General features: G+C 44.0%; 1 protein-coding gene across 6 annotated transcripts in view; it reads right to left on the bottom strand.

The window, feature by feature from the left end:
- The window catches only part of LOC139365214 (syntaxin-binding protein 4), a 146,951-nt gene that overhangs the window by 115,099 nt on the left and 12,381 nt on the right, over positions 1 to 19,471 (bottom strand). The window contains exon 1 of one of the 6 annotated variants that reach the window (XM_071102701.1): positions 19,199 to 19,240. The exons of the other annotated variants lie outside the window; for them this stretch is intronic. Coding sequence (XP_070958802.1) covers positions 19,199 to 19,212 — 14 coding nt within the window. The 5' untranslated portion in view covers positions 19,213 to 19,240. Of the gene's footprint in view, positions 1 to 19,198; positions 19,241 to 19,471 lie in introns of those variants that run through there. 6 annotated transcript variants of the gene reach the window in all.

The following is a 19,471-nucleotide window of genomic DNA, read 5'->3' as shown; positions in this document are numbered from 1 at the left end:
TCTACCATAAACCGCCTCCAAGGTTGTTTTAGAGAATTTGCCAGTACGTCCAACCGGTCTCACAACCGCAGACCATGTGTAACCACACCAGGCCTGGACCTCCACATCTGGCTTCTTCACCTGTGGGATGGTGTGAGACCAGCCACCTGGACCTACACATCAGGCTTCTTCACCTGTGGGATGGTCTGAGACCAGCCACCTGGACCTACACATCAGGCTTCTTCACCAGTGGGATGGTCTGAGACCAGCCACCTGGACCTACACATCAGGCTTCTTCACCTGTGGGATGGTCTGAGACCAGCCACCTGGTCCTCCACATCAGGCTTCTTCACCAGTGGGATGGTCTGAGACCAGCCACCTGGACCTACACATCTGGCTTCTTCACCTGTGGAATGGTCTGAGACCAGCCACCTGGTCCTCCACATCAGGCTTCTTCACCTGTGGGATGGTCTGAGACCAGCCACCTGGACCGCTGATTAAACTGAGGAGTATTTCTGTCTGTAATAAATCCCTTTTGTGGGGAAAAACTCATTCTGATTGGCTCGGCCTGGCTCCTCAATGGATGGGCCTGGCTACCAAGTGGTGGGCCTATGCCCTCCCAGGCCCACCCATGGCTGTGCCCCTGCCGAGTCATGTGAAATCCATAGATTAGGGCCTAATTTATTTATTTCAATTGACCCATTTCCTTGAACTGTAACTCAGTAAAAGTGTTGAAATTGTTACATGTTGCATTTATATTTTTGTTCAAGATATATAAAGAGTAATATTGAGATGCAAACTCAACATGTAATACATTTCAACTCTGTATCTGACATGGCACAGGTGTCTTATTTTGTTAAAGCCCATAACCATGTGTGTGAAGTGTATACTTTTGTTTCAATATAGATTTGTTTAAGACTACCCAGAAACACTCTGTGTGGCGCTGATTTAGCCCACTGCAGTAAAAGGTTAAAAGACACAAGCACACACTTCCACCATGTGATTAATGATGTGTGTGCATGTTTGTGTGTGCCATGCACGTGTGTGTGTGCCCTTGTGCCTGTGTAGCTGAGTCAGAGAATGAGAGGAGAGACAGACAGAGAAAGAGAGAAAGAGAGAGAGAGAGAGAGAGAGAGAGAGAGAGAGAGAGAGAGAGAGAGAGAGAAAGAGAGAGAGAAGAAAGAAGAAGGGAGAGAGAGAAAGATAGAGAGAGAGAGAGAGGAAGATAGAGAGAGAGAGAGAGGAAGAGAGAGAGAGAGAGAGAGAGAGAGAGAGGAGAAGAAGGGAGAGAGAGGAAGAGAGGGACCTGGGTTGCACACAGGGCAGTTTATCAAATCCTGTGTGCTTGCTGTTTCCCCCTCTATCCATCATAATGAGACTCAGACTGACAGGACTGCCCTGAACTCTACCCTAACACACTGTTTACATCAACATATTCCACTACTCTTCACTCTGCCCTATTCACTGTTTGTGTGAATAATGGTCCCTGTATGCAGGGGTGTAGCTGGAAAACAATGAAATCATATATTACAGTGAATGGAGGGACAGGGACCCAGGTCGCTTACGTGAAAGACAAACAAGCTATGAATCGCGTCGATAGGGTTAAACCCACATTGGTGGGAATTTTAACGTGGCTTATTAGCGAGGATTGCTACAGTATGCTACTTGACAGATGTTTTCCTCCAGAGGCCCTTACAATACAGTGAGCGGGGAAACTTTTGGTGTGTGTTTACCATCCCAGCAGAAACTGGTCCCGTGACCTTGGCGTTGCCATGGTCACGCTCTTAACGACTGAGCCACACAGGACCAGCACCAAAATACACCGTAGGAGCTTACTACTGTCAAATCTCCGTGCTATTCAGCTCACTGTCTATGGCGATTCCTATTTCACTGTGGTCTTAGATACTACTGTAGAATCTCCATGCTATTCAGCTCACTGTCTATGGCGATTCCTATTTCACTGTGGTCTTAGATACTACTGTAGAGTCTCCATTCAGCTCACAGTCTATGTTGATTCACTAGAAAAAGATTCACAGTAACAAATGTACCACGGAAGCTGATAATGAAATTCACATTAAACGTAGCTCAGCTTGCTAGCGAACTCCCACAAACTCGCTGGTAGGCTAATGCCATTACCGTTGAAGGTCAGAAGATGAAAACATCACACGGCTGAACACAACAGTGACTGCAAACCGTTTAGTACCAGGTAGTTCATTAGCTATTAATCTAGCCCACTGGCCACCTCTTTCTCTGTGGAAGCTATATTTATTTTACCTTTATTTAACTTGGCAAGTCATTTAAGAACAAATTCTTATTTTCAATGACGGCCTAGGAACAGTGGGTTAACTGCTTGTTCAGGGGCAGAACGAAAGATTTGTACCTTGTCAGCTCGGGGGTTTGAACTTGCAACCTTCCGGTTACTAGTCCAACGCTCTAACCACTAGGCTACCCTGCAGCAGTAACTGAGCCTGGGAACGAGGTTAGTTAGCTACTGAGCTGAATTCTTTGAAATGGGCTGAAGTACCAGACACTGTATTACTATATACTGACTGTAAATACCAGTTAAACCAGTTAAACCAGTTAACGGGAAATGTTTTACCAGTTTACTAGAAATGTTTGTTAACTGTAAAATGCCAGTTAAGAGTAAAATGTAACAGCATATTTACAGAATGAAACGCAAAGCTGAAACCGAGCGGCAGGGCCTCCGTGTTGCTGTCTGGCCTTGGTGTTGTGTTTCAAGTTTCAGCCTACTGTGACTGTAAAATGGTGGAAATTCAATTCAGACAGCTGACCACAACCATCCATCTGTGTTTCCAGTGTTTACTGTGGGGATGTTTTCCTCCTGTCGGATCTAATAACAGAAACTGCTTCACCACACACCACAACAAGGAAATGGCTAGTCAGTCAGTCAGTCAGTCCGGTAGCTCAGTTTAAATGGCTAGTCAGTCAGTCAGTCAGTCAGGTAGTTCAGTTCAAATGGCGAGTCAGTAAGTCAGTCAGTCAGTCAAGTAGCTCATTTCAAATGGCTAGTCAGTCAGTCAGTCAGTCAGCTAGTTCAGTTCAAATGGCCTGTCAGTCAGTCAGTCAGTCAGGTAGTTCAGTTCAAATGGCTAGTCAGTCAGTCAGTCAGTCAGGTAGCTCAGTTCAAATGGCTAGTCAGTCAGTCAGTCAGTCAGTCAGTCAGTCAGGTAGTTCAGTTAAAATGGCTAGTCAGTCAGTCAGTCAGTCAGGTAGTTCAGTTCAAATGGCTAGTCAGTCAGTCAGTCAGTCAGTCAGTCAGTCAGGTAGTTCAGTTCAAATGGCTAGTCAGTCAGTCAGTCAGTCAGGTAGCTCAGTTCAAGCTTCACCAAATATGTTTTTAGGTTGGTTATCTGCATTACATAAGCAACTCATAATCGTGCATATTTAAACATATTCTACAAATCGTGTGAAAATTGACAGGCTATACAATGGGTGTATTGTTGTTCTGTTTAAGTATATTCAAGTGGGATTAAATGATGACAAACCTTACAGAAACCGTCTCCATCAGCCAGTCTGAATGTGGTTTAAAATGAAGTCAATCAGAATCAGAATTCCTGTGAGGAAGACCTACTATTGTGATGATGAAAACAAACACTTTGGGGATTATCGGGATAGGAACAGAAACAACAAAAGAAGATAGACTCTCTCACACACACACACACACACACACACACACACACACACACACACACACACACACACACACACACACACACACACACACACACACACACACACACACACAGACTCACACACACACACACACACACACACACACACACACACACACACACACACACACACACACACACACACACACACACACACACACACACAGACACACACACCAAGATTTATTCACCTCTTCTCCTCCATCCAGCAGCCATGGCAACTAGCGTTAGTTTGCATCAGAACTTTAATCACCAAATCTGCACAGTGGGTTGTTATCAGATTATAGGATTATCCCGTCCACATTGAGACATCACACAGAAGCAGAGGCCCATAGACACACACAAGACCTCCCTCCAACCCATCTCTAAGAGAGGCCCATCCCAGAGCCACCCAGCCCAGGCAGGGAGGGCAACACCTGTGTCTGATGGAGGTTCTCTCCTAGTGATTCACCCAACGGCAACGCAGATGAAATGGGTTCATCTTATTGCAAAGGAACGCGAGAGGGAGAGAGAGAGAGAGAAAGAGAGAGAAATAGGGAGAGAGAGAGAAAGAGAGAGAGATAGAGAGAGAAAGAGAGCGAGAGAGAGAGAGAGAGAGAGAGAGAGAGAGAGAGAGAGAGACAGAGAGATCACTCTGACCTGTTTACAGTTAAGTGTATAATGGGAGCAAGGCTGCCCTCTATAGGTGGGGAGGGGGAGGAGTCTATCGTATTTACTGTTTAACTCCAATCCAGTAGTAACACACCTGAATCAACAAATCAACAATTAGGTGATTAGTTGAATCCGATGTGTTACTGCTGGGCTGGAACAAAAGCCTACACACCCCAGGACTGAGGATGAGAATCTCTAGTCAAGTGCAGAGTTTCAGGAGTACTGTAGTCCTATTGCCTAATTTCAAATAAACCTCTACTCCAGGGGTGTCCAACTCACTTTTCCCCGGGAGCTGCATTAGGGATTCAACGAGTTCTGAATTTTTTTAATATATTTTTTCTGCATTTTTTTGTATATTTCCTTGCAGTTCAAATGTGTAATAAATATTTGTCTATCTATCGCGCTTCAGCACTCAGCGGTCCTGTTCTGTGAGCTTGTGTGGCCTACCACCTTGCGGCTGAGCCGTTGATGCTCCTAGACGTTTCCACTTCACAATAACAGCACTTATAGTTGACCTGGGCAGCTCTAGCAGGGCAGAAATTTAGACAAACTGACTTGTTGTGAAGGTGGCATCCTATGACGGTGCCACGTTGAAAGTCTGAGCTCTTCAGTAAGGCCATTCCACTACTAATGTTTGTCTATGGAGATTGCATGGCTGTGTGCTCCATTTATACACCTGTCAGCAACGGGTGTGGCTGGAATAGCCGAATCCACTCATTTGAAGGGGTGTCCACATACTTTTGTATAAATAGTGTAGTTGTTTTGCCTTAAAAGGGAACCAATATAATATTTGTTCAGCCATAAAGGGCTTTTCTACAAGCAGTCAGTTGACACCCTTAATGGGTGGATGAACAGGTCTCAGATCTAATGTTTGATCCAACTTTTGACACATTTCAGTTGGATTATAAGCATGAAATAACATTAAGGGTCGAAATAGATCTGATGTTGATTGAACAAAATGGACAGAAATGAGTCAGAATGGACGGAATAGAATCAGAATGGACAGAACAGAATCAGAATGGACAGAACAGAACATAATCAGAATGGACGGAACAGAATCAGAATGGACAGAACAGAATCAGAATGGACAGAACAGAATCAGAAAGGACAGAACAGAATCAGAATGGACGGAACAGAATCAGAATGGACAGAACAGAACAGAATCAGAATGGATGGAACAGAATCAGAATGGACGGAACAGAATCAGAATGGACGGAACAGAATCAGAATGGACAGAACAGAATCAGAAAGGACAGAACAGATTCAGAATGGACAGAACAGAATCAGAATGGACAGAACAGAATCAGAATGGATGGAACAGAATCAGAATGGACGGAACAGAATCAGAATGGACGGAACAAAATCAGAATGGACGGAACAGAATCAGAATGGACAGAACAGATTCAGAAAGGACAGAACAGAATCAGAATGGACAGAACAGAATCAGAATGGACAGAACAGAATCAGAATGGACAGAACAGAATCAGAATGGACAGAACATAATCAGAATGGACAGAACAGAATCAGAATGGACGGAACAAAATCAGAATGGACGGAACAGAATCAGAATGGACAGAATTGATCTCTGCCAAACAAGCTAATTAGAAGTTTCGAACTCTAGACAGACAATTTGTCTCTTCTTCTCTCATGGGAAAACAGCAACACACACACACACACACACCCAACAGTCCTCCTCCTTCACACACACACACACACACACACACACACACACACACACACACACACACACACACACACACACACACACACACACACACACACACACACACACACACACACACACACACACACACACACACACACACACACACACACACACGGACACACTTCCACCCAGTCAGCTTTGCAAGCATCCATCCACACTAAGCAAGCCAAGCATCTGCCAATAGACGTTGAGGTTAAAAACAGGTGGTCTTTCCCCTGGGCCAGAGCCAGTCAGCACCCGACTGTCCCGAACGAGGCAGAGAGCTGGTCCAGGGAAAATCAACACCAATGAAGTCATTCACAGAGAAATCAATAGCTACAAACAAGGGCTGAGCGACAGAGGAGAGGGAGATGGAGAAGGGGGTGACAGAGGGGGGATGAGGAGGAGGGATGATGAGGTGGAGCAGGAGTGAAATGGAATCTCATTATGTGTATTTATTAATCACCCCAGGTCTTACTGGATACTGATCCAGTAAGACCTGGGGTGATGATACTATAATATATTGATATATTGATACAGTAAGACCTGGGGTGATGATACTATAATATATTGATCCAGTAAGACCTGGGGTGATGATACTATAATATATTGATACAGTAAGACCTGGGGTGATGATAACTATAATATATTGATACAGTAAGACCTGGGGTGATGATACTATAATATATTGATACAGTAAGACCTGGGGTGATGATACTATAATATATTGATGCGTTAAGACCTGGGGTGATGATACTATAATATATTGATTCAGTAAGACCTGGGGTGATGATAACTATAATATATTGATACAGTAAGACCTGGGGTGATGATAACACTAATACATTGATTCAGTAAGACCCGTGGTGATGATAACTATAGTGGTAATGGTAATATGCAGTTTTCTAGAGAGGCCCAGGATGAGGGCTTAACACTATTATGATGAGTAGCTAGCATCATGTTAATACCTCCTCTACCAATAAAGAGAAGCTTAACATGGCCTCTGCCATATTGCTGAGGCTCAGAACTCAACCAAAAACTGCTACTGTCAGTCCACAAACTCCTCTCTCTCTCTCTCTCTCTCTCTCTCTCTCTCTCTCTCTCTCTCTCTCTCTCTCTCTCTCTCTCTCTCTCTCTCTCTCTCTCTCTCTCCCTCTCCCTCTCCCCCTCTCTCTCTCTCTCTCTCTCTCTCTCTCTCTCTCTCTCTCTCTCTCTCTCTCATTCTCTCTCTCTCAGATATCAGAGACAATCTCCAAGAGGGTTGTCAATCAGAATCATACCTAGCAGATGAAACAACAAGGTTATGATGCCAAACATCCATAGTGTTTCATGCTGTTGACCCTGACCCTGGGTGGATATATTTTAGGACTTAACTATTACCCCTAAATCTGTGCTGTTCTGTAAGAGACGATGGATCAGGGACGAGACCCAAGGGCCCACAGAGTCATGATCAGGCACACACACACACACACACACACACACACACACACACACACACACACACACACACACACACACACACACACACACACACAGAAACACACACACAGAGAAACACACACACACACAGACACACACACATACACAAACTAACTAACTAACTAATCCACACAGACTGTTAATGGTTTATACTCTGACACAGGATGAGTCAATAAACAACATAAACAAATCAATAAAAACTGAGTGAAAAATGTGACGCCTGGACTCTGATTGATGGCATTTTTACAATGTAGGTCTTCAGTATATTATACTGTGTTTATAGTGTGGCCCTAGCTAGTCCTACAGTAAGGTGTTTATAGGGTGGCCCTAGCTAGTCCTACAGTAAGGTGTTTATAGTGTGGCCCTAGCTAGTCCTACAGTAAGGTGGTTATAGTGTGGCCCTAGCTAGTCCTACAGTAAGGTGTTTATAGTGTGGCCCTAGCTAGTCCTACAGTAAGGTGTTTATAGTGTGGCCCTAGCTAGTCCTACAGTAAGGTGTTTATAGTGTGGCCCTAGCTAGTCCCACAGTATGGTGTTTATAGTGTGGCCCTAGCTAGTCCTACAGTAAGGTGTTTATAGTGTGGCCCTAGCTAGTCCTACAGTAAGGTGTTTATAGTGTGGCCCTAGCTAGTCCTACAGTAAGGTGTTTATAGTGTGGCCCTAGCTAGTCCTACAGTAAGGTGTTTATAGTGTGGCCCTAGCTAGTCCTACAGCAAGGTGTTTATAGGGTGGCCCTAGCTAGTCCTACAGTAAGGTGTTTATAGGGTGGCCCTAGCTAGTCCTACAGTAAGGTGTTTATAGGGTGGCCCTAGCTAGTCCTACAGTAAGGTGTTTATAGTGTGGCCCTAGCTAGTCCTACAGTAAGGTGTTTATAGTGTGGCCCTAGCTAGTCCTACAGTAAGGTGTTTATAGTGTGGCCCTAGCTAGTCCTACAGCAAGGTGTTTATAGTGTGGCCCTAGCTAGTCCTACAGTAAGGTGTTTATAGTGTGGCCCTAGCTAGTCCTACAGTAAGGTGTTTATAGTGTGGCCCTAGCTAGTCCTACAGTAAGGTGTTTATAGTGTGGCCCTAGCTAGTCCTACAGCAAGGTGTTTATAGTGTGGCCCTAGCTAGTCCTACAGTAAGATGTTTATAGTGTGGCCCTAGCTAGTCCTACAGTAAGGTGTTTATAGTGTGGCCCTAGCTAGTCCTACAGTAAGGTGTTTATAGTGTGGCCCTAGCTAGTCCTACAGTAAGGTGTTTATAGTGTGGCCCTAGCTAGTCCTACAGTAAGGTGTTTATAGTGTGGCCCTAGCTAGTCCTACAGTAAGGTGTTTATAGTGTGGCCCTAGCTAGTACTACAGTAAGGTGTTTATAGTGTGGCCCTAGCTAGTCCTACAGTAAGGTGGTTATAGTGTGGCCCTAGCTAGTCCTACAGTAAGGTGTTTATAGTGTGGCCCTAGCTAGTACTACAGTAAGGTGTTTATAGTGTGGCCCTAGCTAGTCCTACAGTAAGGTGGTTATAGTGTGGCCCTAGCTAGTCCTACAGTAAGGTGTTTATAGTGTGGCCCTAGCTAGTCCTACAGTAAGGTGTTTATAGTGTGGCCCTAGCTAGTCCTACAGTAAGGTGTTTATAGTGTGGCCCTAGCTAGTCCTACAGTAAGGTGTTTATAGTGTGGCCCTAGCTAGTCCTACAGTAAGGTGTTTATAGTGTGGCCCTAGCTAGTCCTACAGTAAGGTGTTTATAGGGTGGCCCTAGCTAGTCCTACAGTAAGGTGTTTATAGGGTGGCCCTAGCTAGTCCTACAGTAAGGTGTTTATAGTGTGGCCCTAGCTAGTCCTACAGTAAGGTGTTTATAGTGTGGCCCTAGCTAGTCCTACAGTAAGGTGTTTACAGTGTGGCCCTAGCTAGTCCTACAGTAAGGTGTTTATAGTGTGGCCCTAGCTAGTCCTACAGTAAGGTGTTTATAGTGTGGCCCTAGCTAGTCCTACAGTAAGGTGTTTATAGTGTGGCCCTAGCTAGTCCTACAGTAAGGTGTTTATAGTGTGGCCCTAGCTAGTCCTACAGTAAGGTGTTTATAGTGTGGCCCTAGCTAGTCCTACAGTAAGGTGTTTATAGTGTGGCCCTAGCTAGTCCTACAGTAAGGTGTTTATAGTGTGGCCCTAGCTAGTCCTACAGTAAGGTGTTTATAGTGTGGCCCTAGCTAGTCCTACAGTAAGGTGTTTATAGTGTGGCCCTAGCTAGTACTACAGTAAGGTGTTTATAGTGTGGCCCTAGCTAGTCCTACAGTAAGGTGGTTATAGTGTGGCCCTAGCTAGTCCTACAGTAAGGTGTTTATAGTGTGGCCCTAGCTAGTACTACAGTAAGGTGTTTATAGTGTGGCCCTAGCTAGTCCTACAGTAAGGTGGTTATAGTGTGGCCCTAGCTAGTCCTACAGTAAGGTGTTTATAGGGTGGCCCTAGCTAGTCCTACAGTAAGGTGTTTATAGTGTGGCCCTAGCTAGTCCTACAGTAAGGTGTTTATAGTGTGGCCCTAGCTAGTCCTACAGTAAGGTGTTTATAGTGTGGCCCTAGCTAGTCCTACAGTAAGGTGTTTATAGTGTGGCCCTAGCTAGTCCTACAGTAAGGTGTTTATAGTGTGGCCCTAGCTAGTCCTACAGTAAGGTGTTTATAGTGTGGCCCTAGCTAGTACTACAGTAAGGTGTTTATAGTGTGGCCCTAGCTAGTCCTACAGTAGGTTATAGTGTGGCCCTAGCTAGTCCTACAGTAAGGTGTTTATAGGGTGGCCCTAGCTAGTCCTACAGTAAGGTGTTTATAGTGTGGCCCTAGCTAGTCCTACAGTAAGGTGGTTATAGTGTGGCCCTAGCTAGTCCTACAGTAAGGTGTTTATAGGGTGGCCCTAGCTAGTCCTACAGTAAGGTGTTTATAGTGTGGCCCTAGCTAGTCCTACAGTAAGGTGGTTATAGTGTGGCCCTAGCTAGTCCTATAGTAAGGTGTTTATAGTGTGGCCCTAGCTAGTCCTACAGTAAGGTGTTTATAGTGTGGCCCTAGCTAGTCCTACAGTAAGGTGTTTATAGTGTGGCTCTAGCTAGTCCTACAGTAAGGTGTTTATAGTGTGGCCCTAGCTAGTCCTACAGTAAGGTGTTTATAGTGTGGCCCTAGCTAGTCCTACAGTAAGGTGTTTATAGTGTGGCCCTAGCTAGTCCTACAGTAAGGTGTTTATAGTGTGGCCCTAGCTAGTCCTACAGTAAGGTGTTTATAGTGTGGCCCTAGATAGTCCTACAGTAAGGTGTTTATAGTGTGGCCCTAGCTAGTCCTACAGTAAGGTGTTTACGGTGTTTCAGAAAGTGAATGTGTAGATTTTATGCAGACTGACCCCACTCCTATATGACAACAAGCATCACAAACGTTTACATGTAAATTCACATTAAGTTCTCATTAAATGTCTCTAGAAAATGCTGATTATTTTTTATTTTATTTATTTCACCTTTATTTAACCAGGTAGGCAAGTTGAGAACAAGTTCTCATTTACAATTGCGACCTGGCCAGTTCTTCAAGCAAGGTCACAGTAGAGGAACCAGGGGATACCACTCACACAGAACCCAGCCAGGGTGAATCTGCATTTCTGTAAACAAACTAAGCTTGATAGACCCCATTAATAACATGACTTATTACAGTATGAATGGGATGATAATGAATTAACTTCAAGGGTAAACTCATACAGTTCTGCCCTATGACAATAGAGTCTGTCTGAGGATTAGAACCACAGGACATTCTCATTACAGGCCCAATGCATCAAACAGTAAGAACAGATCTGGGACCAGGATAGGCCGAATATGAACAGAACATTAATTACAATTCGTCATCTCACAGTAACAACAGTATACCAACAGGACAAATAGGGCAAACACGAAACATAGCCTTGGGGTGTGTGTATTCACTAGGAACCAAACCAACCATGAAACATAGCCCTGGGGTGTATTCACTAGGAACCAAACCAACCATGAAACATAGCCCTGGGGTGTGTGTATTCACTAGGAACCAAACCATCATGAAACATAGCCCTGGGGTGTGTGTATTCACTAGGAACCAAACCAACCATGAAACATAGCCCTGGGGTGTATTCACTAGGAACCAAACCAACCATGAAACATAGCCCTGGTGTATATTCACTAGGAACCAAACCAACCATGAAACATAGCCCTGGGGTGTGTGTATTCACTAGGAACCAAACCAACCATGAAACATAGCCCTGGGGTTATTCACTAGGAACCAAACCAACCATGAAACATAGCCCTGGTGTATATTCACTAGGAACCAAACCAACCATGAAACATAGCCCTGGGGTGTATTCACAAGGAACCAAACCAACCATGAAACATAGCCCTGGGGTGTATTCACAAGGAACCAAACCAACCATGAAACATAGCCCTGGTGTGTATTCACTAGGAACCAAACCAACCATGAAACATAGCCCTGGGGTGTGTGTATTCACTAGGAACCAAACCAACCATGAAACATAGCCCTGGGGTTATTCACTAGGAACCAAACCAACCATGAAACATAGCCCTGGTGTGTATTCACTAGGAACCAAACCAACCATGAAACATAGCCCTGGGGTGTGTGTATTCACTAGGAACCAAACCAACCATGAAACATAGCCCTGGGGTTATTCACTAGGAACCAAACCAACCATGAAACATAGCCCTGGGGTGTGTGTATTCACTAGGAACCAAACCAACCATGAAACATAGCCCTGGGGTTATTCACTAGGAACCAAACCAACCATGAAACATAGCCCTGGTGTATATTCACTAGGAACCAAACCAACCATGAAACATAGCCCTGGGGTGTATTCACAAGGAACCAAACCAACCACGAAACATAGCCCTGGGGTGTGTGTATTCACTAGGAACCAAACCAACCTTGAAACATAGTGCTGGGGTGTGTGTATTCACTAGGAACCAAACCAACCACGAAACATAGCCCTGGGGTGTATTCACTAGGAACCAAACCAACCAAACGGAAGCCAACAGAAGACTAGACAACAGAACGAAACAGGGAGGGCCCTACCTCAAATCAAATCAAAATCAAATCAAATGTATTTATATAGCCCTTCTCACATCAGCTGATATCTCAAAGTGCTGTACAGAAACACAGCCTAAAACCCCAAACAGCAAGCAATGCAGGTGTAGAAGCACGGTGGCTAGGAAAAACTCCCTAGCAAAGCCAGAACCTAGGAAGAACCTAAATCGGTCCAATAGAAACTCTTGTTTCCGTTGCAAAACGTTTTGCAACTGTGTGCTACAGTGTTGGTCTGAATGAATAGGCTGCACCCCAGGTTCCAGATGTGTTTGTACTGTCTTGTGACAATGACTATACACTGGGAGTTGGTTAGACAGCACAAATAGATATTCCACCAGACCAACCTCTCACAGTGACATCACTCTCACACAACAAATAGAATCAATATAGCTTGGTTCCCAGATCTGACAATACACACAGGACAAATAGAATCAACATAGCCTGGTTCCAGGTCTGACAATACTCACAGGACAAATAGAATCAATATAGCCTGGTTTCAGATCTGACAATGAGCATAGGAGTTGGTTAGACAGCACAAACCTAGATCTACTACATGGCTAGGACAAATTATAGTGCATCATCTCCCAGTAACACCAACAGTAACCAACAAGACAAGTAGCCCACAGTAAAACAATGTAACCAAAAGGACAAGTTGTCCACAGTAAAAATAGTTTGACCAACAGGACAAGTAGTCCACAGTAAAACAATGTAACCCACAGGACAAGTAGTCCACAGTAAAACAATGTAACCAACAGGTCAAGTAGACAACAGTAAAAATAGTTTGACCAACAGGTAAAGTAGCCCACAGTAAAACAATGTAACCCACAGGACAAGTAGTCCACAGTAAAACAATGTAACCAACAGGTCAAGTAGCCCACAGTAAAACAATGTGACATAACCAGAATGTATTGATTCTTCTGAGGCGGTGTTGGGTGCATGAGGTCATGAGTCAGTCAGTTATCTATGCAGACTAAAGAAACACACACACACCAAGTCAGTCAGGATCTGTGTTGTCTCCAGTCAGAACAGACTACCTGAGCGTGCATGACAGTATCCAATCAGAACAGACTATCTGAGTATACATGACAGCATCCAACCAGAACAGAATGAGTATACATGACAGCATCCAACCAGAACAGAATGAGTATACATGACAGCATCCAACCAGAACAGAATGAGTATACATGACAGCATCCAACCAGAACAGAATGAGTATACATGACAGTATCCAATCAGAACAGACTATCTGAGTATACATGACAGCATCCAACCAGAACAGAATGAGTATACATGACAGTATCCAATCAGAACAGACTATCTGAGTATACATGACATCATCCAACCAGAACAGAATGAGTATACATGACAGTATCCAATCAGAACAGACTATCTGAGTATACATGACAGCATCCAACCAGAACAGAATGAGTATACATGACAGTGTCCAATCAGAACAGACTATCTGAGTATACATGACAGCATCCAACCAGAACAGAATGAGTATACATGACAGTATCCAATCAGAACAGACTATCTGAGTATACATGACATCATCCAACCAGAACAGAATGAGTATACATGACAGTATCACGCCCTGACCTTAGAGAGACTTTTTTATTTCTCTATTTGGTTTGGTCGGGGTGTGATTTGGGTGGGCATTCTAGTTTTTCTATTTCGTCGTTGGCCGGGTATGGTGCCCAATCAGAGGCAGCTGTCTATCGTTGTCTCTGATTGGGGATCATACTTAGGCAGCCCTTTTTCCCAACTTAGTTTGTGGGATCTTGTTTTTTTTTGCGTAGTTGCTGTTCAGCCCTGCAGAACTTCACGTTCGGTTTTGTATTTTGTTGGGGGGGGTTTTTCTGTGTCATTTAATAAAAGGAAAATGTACCTGTAACGGTTTTCTTTAGGTGAAGGAGAGGCGGACCAAAATGCAGCGTGGTTTCTATTCATGGTTTTTTAATTAAGAAAACTATACATGAATAAACTAACAAAACAATAACCGTGAGAAAACCTAAACAGCCTATCTGGTGACAACAAACACAAAGACAGGAACAATCACCCACAAAACACTCAAAGAATATGGCTGCCTAAATATGGTTCCCAATCAGAGACAACGATAAACACCTGCCTCTGATTGAGAACCACTCCAGACAGCCATAGACTATTCTAGACTAACCCCACTAAGCCACAATCCCAATACCTACCAAAACCCCAAGACAAAACACACCACATAATAAACCCATGTCACACCCTGGCCTGACCAAAATAATAAAGAAAACACTAAATACTAAGACCAGGGCGTGACAGAACCCCCCTGCACCTTGGTCTAATCCATCTTTAAACAAACGTAACAGACAGTCTATATACAGGCTATATGCTATCTCCATCTCCTCAAATATACACATATTGATGAAAAACTTAAAACAACATTTCCAAGACAAGAACACCGCAATGAAATGTCTGGAAGCTGTCAGACATGTTTCACTGATGTTTCACCAGCGACTCCTGTGGCGGGCCGGGCGCAGTGCGCGCTAACCAAGGTTGCCAGGTGCACGGTGTTTTCATCCGACACATTGGTGCGGCTGGCTTCCGGGTTGGATGCGCGCTGTGTTAAGAAGCAGTGCGGCTTGGTTGGGTTGTGTATCGGAGGACGCATGACTTTCGACCTTCGTCTCTCCCGAGCCCGTACGGGAGTTGTAGCGATGAGACAAGATAGTAGCTACTAACAACTGGATACCATGAAATTGGGGAGAAAAAGGGGGTAAAATTCAACAACAAAAACACACAAAAAAAAAAAAGATACACAACTATCTGCCAACTAAGATACACAACCAACTATCTCTGAATTAAGAAACAACAAAACAGCACAACTACAAGACAGAGAGGCTTTTCACTCTTACCTGAGTAACCAAGTCATCACAACTGCTATCTCACAACACACAAGGGCAAGCAGGCAGCACAGCACGGAAGCATTGGGTTTCTGCTTGCTGTATGTGGATTGGACTTCTACAGGGCTGATTATCGTTATCATGACTCTGGGTATCATGCACCAACGGTACATTATCAGCCAGACAGGCAGCACATGACAGCAATTACATACCACACATTAAAGAACATTGCCTCACCTTAAAGAACATTGCCTCACATTAAAGAACATTGACTCCCTCACATTAAATAACACTGATCCCTCACATTAAAGAGCAATGACTCCCTCACATTAAAGAACAATGACTCCCTCACATTAAAGAACAATGACTCCCTCACATTAAAGAACAATGACTCCCTCACATTAAAGAACAATGACTCCCTCACATTAAAGAACAATGACTTCCTCACATTAAAGAACAATGACTCCCTCACATTAAATAACAATGACTCCCTCACATTAAAGAACATTGACTCCCTCACATTAAAGAGCAATGACTCCCTCACATTAAAGAGCAATGACTCCCTCACATTAAAGAGCATTGCCTCACATTAAATAACAATGACTCTCTCACATTAAAGAACATTGACTCCCTCACATTAAAGAGCAATGACTCCCTCACATTAAAGAACATTGCCTCACATTAAATAACAATGACTCCCTCACATTAAAGAACAATGACTCCCACACATTAAAGAACAATGACTCCCTCACATTAAAGAACAATGACTCCCACACATTACAGAACAATGACTCCCACACATTAAAGAACAATGACTCCCTCACATTAAAGAACAATGACTCCCACACATTACAGAACATTGACTCCCTCACATTAAAAAACAATGACTCCCTCACATTAAAAAACAATGACTCCCACAGATTACAGAACAATGACTCCCTCACATTAAATAACACTGATCCCTCACATTAAAGAACAATGACTCCCTCACATTAAATAACACTGATCCCTCACATTAAAGAACATTGACTCCCTCACATTAAAGAGCAATGACTCCCTCACATTAAATAACACTGATCCCTCACATTAAAGAACATTGACTCCCTCACATTAAAGAGCAATGACTCCCTCACATTAAAGAGCAATGACTCCCTCACATTAAAGAACATTGCCTCACATTAAATAACAATGACTCCCTCACATTAAAGAACAATGACTCCCACACATTACAGAACAATGACTCCCTCACATTAAAGAACATTGCCTCACATGAAATAACAATGACTCCCTCACATTAAAGAACAATGATTCCCTCACATTAAAGAACAATGACTCCCTCACATTAAAGAACATTGACTCCCTCACATTAAAGAGCAATGACTCCCTCACATTAAAGAACAATGACTCCCTCACATTAAAGAACAATGACTCCCTCACATTAAAGAACAATGACTCCCACACATTAAAGAACAATGACTCCCTCACATTAAAGAACAATGACTCCCACACATTACAGAACAATGACTCCCACACATTACAGAACAATGACTCCCACACATTAAAGAACAATGACTCCCACACATTAAAGAACAATGACTCCCTCACATTAAATAACACTGATCCCTCACATTAAAGAACAATGACTCCCTCACATTAAAGAGCAATGACTCCCACACATTACAGAACAATGACTCCCTCACATTAAAGAACAATGACTCCCTCACATTAAAGAACAATGACTGCCACACGTTTTTGAGCCAAGGCCAACCTTTCATATGTTCCCTATTTTCCTGTGACCCTCCAGTCGAGGTCCACAAAACAGTACGTCTGACCTCTACACAGTCCAGTCCTATGCTGTGACCTGGTAGGAACGGGCTGTGTGTGTCCCGACCACGGGCCCAGACCCACTGATTGAGAACCGCCGGTTTAGAGTTGCCATGCATCGTCACCTTGGTAACAGCAGTGTGGAAGGTTTTATAAAGCAGTCAAGACAAACATCGACTCGACACACACACACACACTCCTATCATGCACCTACCTGTTATATCCTGCTGCAACACAACACCTACCTTCTACTGTTCTGACAGGTACTGGTCAGTACAACATAACACCTACCTGGTTCTGTTCTGACAGGTACTGGTCATTACAACATAACACCTACCTGGTTCTGTTCTGACAGGTACTGGTCATTACAACATAACACCTACCTGGTTCTGTTCTGACAGGTACTGGTCATTACAACATAACACCTACCTGGTTCTGTTCTGACAGGTACTGGTCATTACAACATAACACCTACCTGGTTCTGTTCTGACAGGTACTGGTCATTACAACATAACACCTACCTGGTTCTGTTCTGACAGGTACTGGTCATTACAACATAACACCTACCTTCTACTGTTCTGACAGGTACTGGTCATTACAACATAACACCTACCTTCTACTGTTCTGACAGGTACTGGTCATTACAACATAACACCTACCTTCTACTGTTCTGACAGGTACTGGTCATTACAACATAACACCTACCTTCTACTGTTCTGACAGGTACTGGTCATTACAACATAACACCTACCTTCTACTGTTCTGACAGGTACTGGTCATTACAACATAACACCTACCTTCTACTGTTCTGACAGGTACTGGTCATTACAACATAACACCTACCTTCTACTGTTCTGACAGGTACTGGTCATTACAACATAACACCTACCTTCTACTGTTCTGACAGGTACTGGTCATCCTCACGGGGAACATTCTCAGGTCAAGTTCCCGGGTATGTGGATTAAACTCTTTCACTCCGGTCATGTACATTATAAAGTAATCCCAGAGTTCAGGTAAGGTGACGGAGGACATGGCTGATGGAGTACGAGTGGTGCTGTGGCCGCACAGGGAGGGAGTGAGTGAACGCTCCTGAGGGAGGGTGTGTTTGTGTGTGTGAGAGGGAGGGAGGGATTGAAAGAGAGAAATAGCGAAACAGAGTTAGAGAGAGGGAGGGAGGGAGGGAGGGAGAGAACAGTCAACAAAGAGAGATTGAGAGGCAGACATATAGACAGACAGAGAGAGAGAGAGAGAGAGAGAGACAGATAGAACAGACAGAGTCATTCAGGGGACAGCAGCGTGTGTGTGTGTGTGTGTGTGTGTGTGTGTGTGTGTGTGTGTGTGTGTGTGTGTGTGTGTGTGTGTGTGTGTGTGTGTGTGTGTGTGTGTGTTACGCTGCTATAGTACCTCCCACGGCTGGTCCTGTGCTTATTAAGTGGTCCTTGCTTACCCTGTCCTACTGTCAACCCTGTCCTACTGTCAACCCTGTCCTACTGTCAACCCTGTCCTGTCCTGTCAGCTCCTAAATTTAGCTGCAAGTCACCAGGCAGAGAGAGTGACTCCTCCCCTGGCAGGGCAGGCAACACACCGCACCCTGCTCTCTACCTCTACACCCCCCCCCCCCCCCCCTCTCTCTCTACAACTCTTCCATTATCTCCCATTCCCTATCTCTCTTTCTACTCTACCTCTATTTCTCTCTCTCCATCCCTCTCTCTCACCATCTCTCCAAACACACACGGTGCTGCACAAACACATCCACGCGCCATCACGTCCGCCTCGAGGTTACTAACTGTACATTGGAAGGGCTGCTCTAAAGATCACATGTTGCACAAATACAAAAAAACGTGTAATCTAGTTGATCTGGAGTCACAGTATAGGCTACAATACCAAGACACGTATGTATACCAAGAGAAAGCCTTACCCGCGCTGCGCCATGGAGATGCGTGATGGGTAGCAGTGGTTCACACAGCAGTGCCAGAGACACGTTATATAACTATCTATTGTAGCCTGAATACGGGTCGGATTTGTTCAGCGATAGTGTGACTCTCATCCCAATGGTTAGTATCCTCATGGGCTTCCGTTGATACATCTGGATATAGGAGATTAGGTTTACTGAGTCCTCGGAAATTAAATAGGAAATAAATAGAAGCGGCATTCATAATAAACAATTAAACTCTATATTAAGCAAACTGTA

Source organism: Oncorhynchus clarkii, chromosome 13 (genome assembly GCF_045791955.1).
Source record: "Oncorhynchus clarkii lewisi isolate Uvic-CL-2024 chromosome 13, UVic_Ocla_1.0, whole genome shotgun sequence".
In the NCBI taxonomy this organism is placed as follows: domain Eukaryota; kingdom Metazoa; phylum Chordata; class Actinopteri; order Salmoniformes; family Salmonidae; genus Oncorhynchus; species Oncorhynchus clarkii.
This window is presented reverse-complemented; position numbering and strand designations above follow the sequence as displayed.